We start from the raw sequence: 13,282 nt of genomic DNA, 5'->3' as shown, positions 1-13,282 counted from the left end.
TCTGTCTTGCTTTATTTAGTTATTTATTTTTCATGTTTTTAACATTTTTTTTCTCTCCATCCCGAAGATGCACTTTGGAATAGAAAAATGTCAGAAAAAGCCATTTCCAGCCAGGACCGTTTCTAGTGTTGGTGATGCCCAGTGCAAGAGTTTGTTAGCGCCCCCAACCCGTGGTTTGAATAAAAAAAGTGGAGGTGCTCAAAATGTTTCTCAGGAGACTCCCACCCTTTCCACCACTATCATTTTTTTTATTTTTACTTTTGCAGTTTTAGTAAGCGCAAACTCAACCTGAAATTATCGGGTGCTTTCCATGAGCACCAGTTGCTTTACAGAGAGATACATTCACTTCTAGGCACTGGGAGATTAAGTGATTTGCTCAGAATCACAGGATGTTTGAGCTGACGCTGAGATTCAAACCTGGTTCCCAAGATCCAAAGTCGGCAACCCTAGCTATTAAGCCACATCACTGTCCACCTCAACCAATGGCGGCACCATTGCCTGTATATGCTCTGGCCAAATTCAGGATGGACACCTTCTCTGGTTTGCAAAGTGCAGAAGTGGGGTTGATGCCTCAGGAAATTTTGAAAAGTTTATTAAATAGTTCCTATTATAGCACAAATTTCACTTACATTTGCTGAAAAGACTGACTCTGAAATAGCACACATCAAATATTTCAATACTTTCATTGTAGGAAAATTAAATCTAAACAGGTTAATCAGGTTAAATAAGATCATATAGAACCAATCATTATGCGCAGTCGCTACAGGTTGCACAGAACTGAGTGAGTTCCCCTTAAAGGGTCAAAAGTTCCACAGTGAAAAGGCTAGAACATTGGCACAGAAAAAGTATAAGTGTGGGACTCACCTCACACCTGACATGCAGACCAAAACTCTTATATTATCATTGATACCATAAATAGCTGTACCAATAAACTAGAAAACCTGAACTATAGCACTCCTGGTATTACCATATGAAGGCCTACAAATATTTGCGACAATACACATCAACTCTGAAAGCAGCACATCTCTCTTGCAAGACCAGTCACTCAAACTTCTCCAGGGATGCACCTCAACCATGACCCACAGCAACCTGTTACTCCAGCACTATGACCCTGCACAGCTCTGCCAAAGCACTTCATTTCTATTTTGTAGCATACCCTGCTACACAGGTCCTTAGTTTTTCCTAATCTCCCAAAGACGATACTTTGAGAGATTGTGTTCAAATTAGTTCATGCTGCTGGAACCAGAACCAGAACAACAATGCCAACTTAGTGACATCATGTGAACAGAAAGTGAAAAGTTCAAACCGGCATCCACCTAAATCTAGGGGACAATGTTGATTTCTCAAAATGTCTTCACCACTACCAATTTTTACATGTGGTCTATCCCTGGTATTGAGGCTGAATGAGTCCACTTTTCATTGTGGCAGTATTAGAGGCCCACATCAGTTGAACAGCACCAAACCCACACTGATGGGCTGTTTCTCATACTGACTATAGGGTTGGAAGGAGAGGCAGTCTGTTCTGTTGCGTTCACAGTAGACCCACCTGTCATGCTGATCAGTGCCAAGAGCAGGAATTCTGTTGAACAGCTTGTTAGCTACACACGCACCCTGCTCCTTCAGAGGGAGTGGGGTCATGCATGGGCAATGCCTTGGTTCAAGGTGTAGTGTGGACAGGGAAAGACAGCATAACATGAAGGCACGTATATGGCACAAAGAAGCGTGTTACGCTGACAATGCCTGGCCCACCCCAACTGAGTCTGCGCAACCAATGGATGGAGGCTCAGGTGTTAGCAGAACAACCACACACAGCATTGCTTTCCCAGCTGGATGAGCAATGGATGTAGGGCTAGCTTCTGGTTAGTGTAAAGACGTCAAGAGTAGTTGAGGAAAAAAAATATAGCTAAATGAAATTAAATGCCCATATGGTGCATTTTCCAGTGAAACTCACTTGCTATGAAAGTGAAAGTGTCCTGGTTCTCAGGAATGAGTGTCAGTGGGTCACCTGTTACAACAATTAAGCACTGGAATCACCTTAAGGCAGGGCCAGTTATGCAGCTATAGAAGGGAGAAACAGGGAAATAAAGTGATTTGGCCGGTATCACACAGTTTAATCACTACGCTTGTTCTTATTCTGTAAGTAACCTACAGATCACATCTCTCCCACTCTTCGGGATATGAAAATGTTGACTATATCAAAAGACATTGTATAGTGGTAATACTGTACTTATGTATTTATGCATGGCTGGAGATCAGTATAATGGCACTACTTTTTTTGAAATAGAAATATCTAGAAAGAATGAATGATCTAACATGGATTTGGGTCTGGATCTCATTCCATCAACGTTCATGTTTATTATAAAGTTGTATGATGTGCTGAGAAAGTAAAAAACTAATGCCAGGCATACTGGCGTACTGTAAGTGTGATGCTTAGTCTGCAGTTTGGACTAATAACAAAACAGGAAACAGTAACTTTTAAAAGGATAGAAAATTCCAAAGAAAGAAAGCTATTTTTTCACTTACCTCACAGGGGTGCTTCTGCTGGTTAGGCTCTTGGTGGCTGCTTAGAGACAGCCATAAAACAGCTGATTTTCCTACCCCATGTTTAACCTCACCTCACTCTGTAGGGATGAGACATATAAATTAATCAAAGAGAAGGGGACACTTGTATCTACACGAACCATTGGTTCAAATTGACAACCCTCATAGACGCTGAAGATTTAGACGTTGCGGTATATTTGTTTTTCCGCCCCTCATCAAGCGTCATGGCATAGTCATTGGGTAGTCAAAAGGTTAAGTATGCCGGCCTCACCCGAGGCACCTCTGGAACAGTGTAGAAGTGTCCAGAGATCAGAAGTTGTACCTCCAAATGGAAAGGAACACACGGTCAAACTATGAGGGGAATGTTAAAAAACAGTTTACACACCTCAAGCAGATTTATTCAAAAAGGTGAGAACTGTTAGCTAAAAGAATCGGGTATATTTAGTAATCAAGTAACTAGATTACCATATACAATTAGTAGGTAAAAGTCGACATGTTTCAGCTCCTTATGGCCCAGCCGGGTCTGTGGAGCTTTCGTCAGGACACAAAAACAAAACGAAATGTACTTACACAACTTGTGCAGTATTCATGTATTTAGGTACTCACAGATTCATTTTCCTGTATTTTGGAAACATAAAACAAAACATCAAATTGTTCATATATGTGAAATCGGCATACTCGACTGGCCAAATGTGTCGCAGTCTGTGACACACTATTCTTATTTAGAAGGGTCCAATTTGTAAAGTGTGCTTGGTAATACATGCACACATACTCTATATGGGCAGTAAAAGAATGGGTGGGAAAACAGGTTAGAGTCTCAGTCAAAAAGCGAACAAATCTTTGTTTTAGCATGAACAAAGTTAAGGTAACCACTATCAAGCAGACATCCTTAGCATGTTATCACTGGGATCGTTAAGAGAAAACGCTAGTGGTGTAATTAGCATTCGAATTCAGTACACATTATCTAGTTATCTTCTTAATATACAAAGAGTCTCTGTATACATGCTCAGTTAAGCGGAAAGGTGGTAAATAAAGATAAGACGTTAATACATCTTTTTATCTCCGCGCTTAAATACCTGAGTACACGAAGAGAAACTCGTCTTCAGGTTGCTTAGAGCCGCTGCGGACTGTGGTCTCAGCTGTAAGCAGTAAGCACATAACGTGAATAGTATAGTTTAACAGGGCCCCGCCCGGGATAGACTCGGGAGGTTTTTCACTTACCCACGTGTGGGTCCGTTCAGTGCTAGTGCTGACTCTGCCCCTGGAAGCGCCGTGCGCGGGCAGGGCAGCATCTTATGACTAGTCAGCATGGAAATAGACAATGTGTGCGTTCTAGAAAACAGACTTGCGTCATAGAGCATACGATGTTGTTTCAAAGTTTAAGAATACACACGCAATTCCTTGGTTAATATACTGGATAAACAGGTGCTATGTCAACACTCTTGTTATGTGTGAATCTATTATACATGAACAGAAATTAAGGTGTTAAAAGGACACGCTATCTAATACTCGTGCCCTATACTCAGATGAGATCTGTAATCGGATGTCATGAACCACGATAGGGTCTAAATTGTACAAAATAGACTCCCGTCTAGGGAGCCGCACATGTCCGTAAAAGTGTGAAATTTTACTGAAATATGTTCAGTTCAATTTAACAAAGTGCTCTACCCACGGGTACATCTTAATGTGAAAACGATTAATTTCCAACAGGTCATTGTTAGTTGGTATCTGACCCTAAGTTAATTTATTCAAAGTGTTCGGGTTGTCACATCTCAGTGGGGATCTGTAGTAGTGAGAAATGTGGCAAACTAATTGAGGACATTCTACAGTGAATGCTCAATAACACATGTTGAGTGGAACTAAATGTGAATTGCATACTCATAACAGATAGGGAGGTTGATGTAGTAGTCACACTGACTCTTATGATTGGAGCTAGGCTTTACACAGGACTCAGGAAAAATGGTGCCAGGGAATATTATCGTTCATCCCAAACAAGTGGGTTTGCAAGCGATTCACCCACCTTTGCTCCTTTTCGAAAAGGATTTGTTCAGAATTGATGTCTCTATCTTGAAGCATCTCAAGAACTGTCCAACTCAGGTCGTCACATGTGTGGCCTGTTTCGACAAAGTGGGCACATAGTTTCGTTGTGTTCTTTTTAAGCCTCACATTACTCCTATGTTCTCCGATGCGGATGTTCACATTCCTGCAGGTCATCCCAATGTATTGTTTTTGGCAAGGGCAGGTGATGAGGTAAATCACGTGAGTCGAGTTGCAATTTGTGTGGTAGCGTTGGGTCCATAGAAGTTGGTCAGTTAATTGCAAAGTTTTTGTACTCTTAGTAAATTTACAGACCCCACACGTCCCGCAGGGGTGATGTCCTGTCATCGGGGCCATACTATGGTCTCTGATTCTTGGAGGTGATCGTTTTTTGAGAGGTCGTGTGTGGACCAACACATCTTTGATGTTTTTTGTCCTTTTATTGGCAAATTTGATGTTTTGTTTTATGTTTCCAAAATACAGGAAAATGAATCTGTGAGTACCTAAATACATGAATACTGCACAAGTTGTGTAAGTACATTTCGTTTTGTTTTTGTGTCCTGACGAAAGCTCCACAGACCCGGCTGGGCCATAAGGAGCTGAAACATGTCGACTTTTACCTACTAATTGTATATGGTAATCTAGTTACTTGATTACTAAATATACCCGATTCTTTTAGCTAACAGTTCTCACCTTTTTGAATAAATCTGCTTGAGGTGTGTAAACTGTTTTTTAACATTCCCCTCATAGTTTGACCTTGTGTTCCTTTCCATTTGGAGGTACAACTTCTGATCTCTGGACACTTCTACACTGTTCCAGAGGTGCCTCGGGTGAGGCCGGCATACTTAACCTTTTGACTACCCAATGACTATGCCATGACGCTTGATGAGGGGCGGAAAAACAAATATACCGCAACGTCTAAATCTTCAGTGTCTATGAGGGTTGTCATTTTGAACCAATGGTTCGTGTAGATACAAGTGTCCCCTTCTCTTTGATTAATTTAAATTCTACCCCTGGGGAATAGAATGGGACAAGTTTCCTCATCCCTCCTCTTTGCTGAATGGGATGAGACATATGCCAGCCTAGCACAGTCTCTTCTTAACACCAGCTACAGGGCTCTGCTTCTGCACTACAGGGCCATTCCCACATGCATGTACTGTCTGTCAAGTTCCAGCGGGTCCCTCTGTTGCAGTACCAAGCAGCAGCCATGGGTGCAGATGCTAGAGATCTCTGCACACAGTTCTTATGCATGTGCCATTCTGTTTCTTTTGGGTTGAGCACTTCCTGGCAGCCTGTGTAGACACACTTCATGAGGTTGTAGTGTCAGAGCTGGTAGTGCCTAGCCAGGTACTACAAGCAACAGTGCGTGCTGCTGAGCCCAATGGCAAGTTAGAAAACTTTATGTACTTTGGGTTAATGCCAGGTTGCAGTCCAGGATAGATGCATTGTGTTTTACTGCTATCTGAGTACGTTTTACCTCTTGTGAGGCCCACTGAGCTTTCTTGATAGTCAGGTATGTGACATACAAGGCTTGTTACAAACATGAATACCACACATGACCAAAAGGAGACATAAATCACATGACCACACCAGCCATCAGCTGGGCATATGCCTCTCACATGTTGACAATATTGAGCCAGACCTGTCCAGGTTAAATGAAAACAGCGATGCTGTAAAAAATGTTTTACTTCAAATTCAACCAGCCTAGATACAGCAACACTAAACTAATTGCATTGAAATATGGTATGCCTGCTTTTAGCTACAGAATCAAAGCCTACAAAGTTCTGTTGCAGAGACACAACCTCACAAATTTGCCATTTCAGAGACAGACATACTGTTCTTAACCACAACCATTAAAAAATGTATCTTTCCAGACACATTCCTATGTCATACTTTGCAGCACATATAGCAATACACAATTTTGTCTCAAACATGCAAAAAAAAGGCTGCAGATTCAGACTGCTTGAAAGTGTTTCTGTCATGGTAAAAGCTGCAACTCATACTGAGCTAAACATGCATCACTATTTCACACAATCCAAAGTACAGTTTCCTTCCAGACACTTGGGCATAGGTACAGAACGGTCACAGACAGCAAGTTGCGAGGGAAGTCCGACCTGAGGCTCTCTTATGACATACATGTCTGTTGTCTGATACACTATGGACTGCACACTGATGTATCATGCAATCGCCCATGCATAGTCTCTCTCACTGTAATTCGTACTCAAGCACAGTGCTCCATTACACAATCATACATGCAAAATGTCACACACACATACAATGCAGTTATACTGAAACATAAAACACATCATTTGCTACTTTTATAGCTGTATAGAAATGCCTGTTACACATTCAGTCATACACACAATTTGCCAGTAAGCACAAAGGGTACCATACCTATTCTCGCTGGGATCAATCTAAGTGTGGCGAAGCCAAGGCGCGGTATGGCTAAGGGTTCCGAGGCATCTTTAAGCACTCTTTAAAAATGAAGGAACTTCAGACTGGGGCTACAGGTTGAGAAATAGGTCCAGTGAAAGGAGAATGGGACCCCCACCAACGAACATTGCACATAAACTCTTTAGAGTTGAAAGCAATATTCCTGCCCCTGAAATCTTACCTCTCAATAATATCAGGGGCTTTAGTATTAATTCTGACAGACAACATAAAAGGCATGCATTATTTAAACAAACAAGGGGGGACAGAATCAACTTTGCTATCCCTACAGGCCCAGCAAATTTGGTATTGGGCTATTCAACACCAAATAACACAGACAGCAGTACATGTTCCGGGAGTGGCCAACATTGTGACGGATTCATTGAGCAGGTCGATTACAACAAACCACGAATGAGAACTCCACCAGCCAACGCTAGATCACATCTTTCGGTTGTGTAGCAAACCAAGTTTAGACCTATTTGCGACCAGTCTGAACTGCAAATACCAATTCTTCGCCAGTTGGCTACCCCAACAGGGATCATACAGGAATGCATTTGCGATAAATTGGTCAAAGAGATATGCTTACGCTTTTCCTCCTACTCCTTTAGTCCCACGGGTGCTTTGGAAGATGAGGAAAGAACCTTGCCAAATACTTCTCATAGCTCTCAGGTGGCCTCGCCAATTCTGGTTCACAGAGCTTCTGCTCCTGTCAAAGTCCAAACCCAGGGTGTTACGTCCATTACAGAACTTGCTGACAATGAACTGCGGCCTGGTCTGCCATCCGGATCTAACATCTCTGAGATTAGCAGCTTGGCTCCTGAACACTATGGATTCGCCGACCTATAAATATCTGCTGACTGTTGGGAGGTCCTGCCAGAGCGCCCTCCACTATCAAGACTTATAAACTCAAGTTGAAGAGATTTTTCCATTGGTGTGCAAGCTTGAAAGCCGCCCTATTCAGTCTTCGGCGGAACAATTACTGCCTTTTTTTCCTACAACTGGCTAAATCTGGCCTTTCTCATTCTTCTAATAAAGTATTCCTTGCTGCCATTCCAGGTTTCAACGGCAGAATGGATCACAGTCTCTTTGGTCATCAAGAATAATAAAACAATTTCTTAAAGTACTGTTTAGAATGTTCCCTCCAATTAGGCGTCCACCTTCGCCTTGGCATCTCAACATTGTTTTAGCGCAACTTATGAAAGCCCCATTTGAGCCCATTCATAGGGCTGACCTTAAATACATTACACAGAAAACGTCTCTTCTACTGGCTCTTACTTCAACTAGACGAGTAAGTGACGTACATACTTTCACTACTCTGCATCCTTTCGTCCAGTTTACTAAAGACTCTGTTATACTTCGGACAAATCCTACCTTTATTCCTAAGGTCTCATCGGCCTTTCACTTAAATGAACCAGTCATTCTAAAGACTTTCTTCCCTAATCCACTGAACACCAGCGGAAAGGTTTTTACATTCCCTGGATGTAAAGATATGAGTGAAATCCTACTTGCAAAAAACAGCCTGCATTCGTACAGCTGATCAGCTGTTTGTGACTTATGGTAAAACCCGAAAAGGATATCAGTTCACTAAGCAAACTATAGCACGTTGGATTTCTTCTGCAATCCAGCTTTGCCATCAGAAAGCGGGCAAACCTCTACATTCAACAGTGAAAGCGCATCCTATGAGAGCAGTCTCTTCCTTAACAACTCATTTGCAGGGCAGCAACTCGGTCCAGCAGGCACACTTTCACCAAGCATTACTCTCTGGAAGCTGCAAGTAGTGCAGATACAGCTGTGGGACAGGCGGTGCTACATAATTGTTTTCAATACGGTGAATAACCTTCCTTTATACTTAACAATGGCTAAGGTAATAGTTGATGTCACAGTTTTTTCCATAAATATGCATGGTCAGTTACTGATGTTTGTTATTCTTTATCTATATATGTAGATATGTTTTAAAGTGTAGATGTGTATGTGTGTATATAGTATACATATATATATTTTTTTCTTCTAATTTTTTACATACATATGAATATTTATGTATGCATATATGTATATGATGAAGTCGTATATGTACTAGTTATACGCTTAGTGATGTACAGGATTGTGTACATGGTATTGCATACCTTTTCATAACATTCATACCTAAGATAGGACTGCTATCTATTCGGATTCAAGCATGTGAATCTATGAAAGATACCCCAATACTGGAGAAGAAAATATGTTACTTACCTGTAAATTGTGGTTCTCCAGTACTGGTATCTTTCATAGATTCCCATGCGACCCACCCTCCTCCTCATAGAGGCTCCCCTGGTTTATTTCTAGGGGTTTATTTGCTTACACTTGTGCTCGAGGATTCTAATGGGTGCTGCCGCCTGATTGGCTGGAGTTTGGACCATTCCTAATGACTATGATGAGATAATAAAGTTAATGTTGTTCTCTATTAACTTTAATGTTAAAGTCATTGCTTACCACTTTTTATGTACCGTGGGACTCCCACTTCAACGTCTAGGAATGATTCAAGCATGTGAATCTATGATAGTTACAAACACTGGAGAACCCCAGTTTACATGGAAGTAACTTATTTTCATCTAAATGATACACACGCAAAACTATGTGGAGGCAAATACTTTTACGAACATAAAAAACATCTTTCATGATTTAACTCGTGAAAAGCTTAGCTCGAGAGCAACGGTTACATACGAAAAAGCCTTGAGAATCAGACTCCGTATGTTTCTGTAATTGCTAAGATTTCACATATGCTATAAATGATATGCTTGTTAGCAGCCACCAGGTGGCAGCAGCGAATAATGATATTCTTAGTGACTAGCAAGCCAGAAGGTGAACTTTTTGGGTCAAGTAAGAGTTTTTCAGCTTCAGAATGATTGTGGATGTGATGCCAGGCCATCAGAGTTTGTGACTTATGATGCATGTGCTTGTTAGTGGTTGTAATGAACATACAATACATTTATTGTGCATTGGCAGCTTATAGAGAAACATCAAACTATGTGCTGGCAAACTTTCGCTCTGTTAAAAATCATACAGATTGATTCTCAAGGCTTTTTCACTATAGCAGTGCCTCCTCAAACTGCGTGCTTGGTGTGCTGCACACAGATTAGAAACCACTGTTCTATTGCCACAGGAACGTCACTTTTTATGACATTCCTGTGGCGATGGTGGCTTTGCCTATATTTACTATGCATGCTGCAATGCGCAGCACACATAAAAACAGCAAAACACCCTGAATGATTGTTTTTATGTGCAGGAATGTATCCTTTCCTACACATAAAGAATCGTTAAAGAAATTACGATTTGCAACTTCATGTGTGCTGCTCGAAAATCTGAGATCCTGGTACCTCTGTGGAGAGGGTTCTAGAAGGTGCTGTCGTCTGATTGGCTGGAGTTTGGACCATTCCTAATGACTAGGACGAGATATTAAAGTGAATGTTTTTCTCTATTAACTTTAATGTTAAAGTCATTGCTTACTGCTTTTTATGTACCGTGGGACTCCCACTTCGACGTCGGGGAATGGTTCAAGCATGTGAATCTATGAAAGTTACCAATACTGGAGAACCACAGTTTACACTTTATTTCACCAGCTTCAAAATGAGTCGCATCTAAACTTGAATTTCTTCTAGAATATTAAATATTACTTTTGCAAAGCATTTATTAGTCACATTTCTATGCGCCACATTTATAGGTCTTATTTGTTTTATGTGGAGTTCTTTAAATATACAATACCCCATCTTTCTATAGTAACATTAATCACGTTTTGAGTGCTGACTAACATGATTATGATGCTCTTCTACAGTATCTTAGGAAGGGATCAAAATTACGGTGCTCCAGACTAAACCTGCTTTAACTTTAATTTTGCATGGCTTCACCCAACGGGCTGTATGTAATTGTTAAACTGGGACACGAGGGGCGGAAACTATTTGAAATTACTGACTTGTTATGATATAGCAAGAGCACTGATCTTCTGTTAGGTCAGAACCTGGAAACGACTTCTGTCATACCAATGCAAGCATCAAATGTCATAAAAAGAATGTGGTGCATAGGATAAAGATTATTCTTGAACCTAAAGGCTTGCACCATTGTTGCTTAACCAGTTGCAAAGCAAGCAGTTACTATTGTCATAAAACAGTCCAAATTAGCTACAATAGCCTTTTAACATATTCATTCAGAGACCTTATTAAACAATAACTGGGTCAAGTTTACCAGTCATACATTTTGTGAATGAATGACAGATACCAATGTCTAACAGCCAGTTAAATCTCATCTATGTACAGAGCTACACTCAACCCCATATGTTCTACGTGCACTACTGCATGGCAAGCATGCACTCGGAACGAATGTTGTATTGTATAAAAGCAAAATATGGAATATGCACTCTGTATTTCATTGCTTGCAATGCTGAACTGGCCTTTTGGGCAGCGTGCCAATGCCGGATACCAGCTTCAAAAGGCCAGTGTCAGCGGTTTAAAAAAATGAATTCACGGTACTTGAAAAAAAAAAAAACTCCCACTGACCGTTTCAAGAGGGCAGTGCTACCATGCCCAAAAGACCAGTCCGGCACTGATTGCATGCATAAAGCATATGAAGGGAGAAAGGAAAGTGCATGTTGTGAAAATAAGTTATACGTTTACATGCATGAAAATAATTCTGTGAAATGGAGAATTTCGCCAGAGGTGGTGGTTGTTGGGGACGGGAAGACACTGTTGCGAACTTTTAGACTTGCGAACTCAACAAACAAGCATTTGAAATGCAATAGTTCTCGAATTAATGAGAGTTTAAGCTATTGGCAATGCAATAGCTTAAACCTGCAAATGCAAGACCTAAAGCATTGCAAAATCTGTTTTGTTTGATAGCGCCCATGCAGCACTTTCACATTCATGAAGGCCGCGCCCCATTGTTTAGACAAGCGGCATTAAAGAAACAGGCTTGCCCAACATTAAAGTGAAACCGTTGCGTGGGGACTTCGACAAAAAAAACCTCTGTTGGTCACGTTGACAAACAGATGTTTTTATTTTCTTTGGTAAAGGCGCCCATGCTGTGCTTTCACTTTATTGTCGGCCGCATGCCTTTTTTTAGGCGCGGCTTGTGTAAAGAAAGGCGCGCAGCCTTTATGAATGTGAAGGCGCAGCATGGGTGGTAGTAAACAAAATGATTCAATAAATAAGTAAGTGCGGCCACGAAATGCAGACCTAGCGGCTAATAGAAATAAATAAAAACGCTGCAGCTATAGTTAAAGCGGACAGCCATTAGTAAAACATTATATAAAAAGCAGGCAGCGTGCTGCAATGTAGTGGGTGGAATAGGGGAAGAGCAATAAATAAAATAGAGCTCACCGCTTATATAGCAGACCATGTAACAACACCAGTAAAAAGTCCATTCGTTATTGAAGGTAACAAATGCAGACAAGGCGGTAAAGGAGGAAATAACAAGCCTAATAACGACTCCGAAGCCAGGGTTTACTAAGGACAATGTCACAAGCCAATTAAAAATATGGGCAGAGAGTGGGCGTGGCTTCAATGCCATACTCCACTACTGCCTGCCTCGCAGCAGCACATGCGCTCCCCAGGCTCGACCTAAAAACGGTTGTGTGCTCCCAGAGAGCAGACTGATGTTATAGTTCCTTCATCATCTCACTAATGATATTGTATTGTGTTTTTTCACCTGCAGACTTTAACCTTTGAAAACGTCACTGCAGTGCGTCGTTACGAGAAAGAGATCCAGTAGTCCGGTGCTGCACTCTTGCCAGTTGAAGTGTTTCTTGCTCTCAAAGCAGTGGATAAACTGTCTTCACCTTCACCAGTGGCAGTGTTTGATAACACATTACTCCGATTTGCTTGACAGATGTTCCAGATGTACCAAGTCTGCCTTTACACTACTCCGATAGCAACACAGGATTCTAAATGTTAACATCCAATGTGTGGCTGTGTTTATGAAATTAACTAGACGTATATTTTTATGAAATACGTGAGCTATTTTTACATGAATTTTCTTTTTGAAGTTAAGGGTAAATTGAAATAAAGAAGTTTTACATCGATAGATATGCTGCTTCATTTCATACTTGCGCATACTTTATGGTTCCTAACCAGATACACATATGTGTTTATAGAGGGCTTGTGTTTGTGTAGACTGATCTGTGCGTGGGTCAATAAATGCAGTAAATAATGTGGCATCATTTGGAAGGGATCTGTATTGTACAGGTATAAGTGCTAGGGTAAAGTTATTACTACATATTTTTACATCATGTTGTAGAGCTATTTACAAT

At 41.0% G+C, this 13,282-nt stretch overlaps 1 protein-coding gene across 1 annotated transcript in view; it reads left to right on the top strand.

Annotated features, from left to right (window-relative positions):
- The window catches only part of LOC144763137 (fatty acid-binding protein, brain-like), a 464,561-nt gene extending 451,505 nt beyond the window's left edge, over window positions 1–13,056 (top strand). Inside the window, exon 4 of the mRNA XM_078648458.1 lies at window positions 12,688–13,056. Within this exon, the coding sequence (XP_078504584.1) occupies window positions 12,688–12,744 (57 nt within the window). The 3' untranslated portion in view covers window positions 12,745–13,056. The remainder of the gene's footprint in view (window positions 1–12,687) is intronic.
- The last annotated feature ends 226 nt before the right edge of the window (window positions 13,057–13,282 follow it).

The sequence above is a fragment of the Lissotriton helveticus genome, chromosome 6 (assembly GCF_964261635.1).
Source record: "Lissotriton helveticus chromosome 6, aLisHel1.1, whole genome shotgun sequence".
In the NCBI taxonomy this organism is placed as follows: Eukaryota; Metazoa; Chordata; class Amphibia; order Caudata; family Salamandridae; genus Lissotriton; species Lissotriton helveticus.
This window is presented reverse-complemented; position numbering and strand designations above follow the sequence as displayed.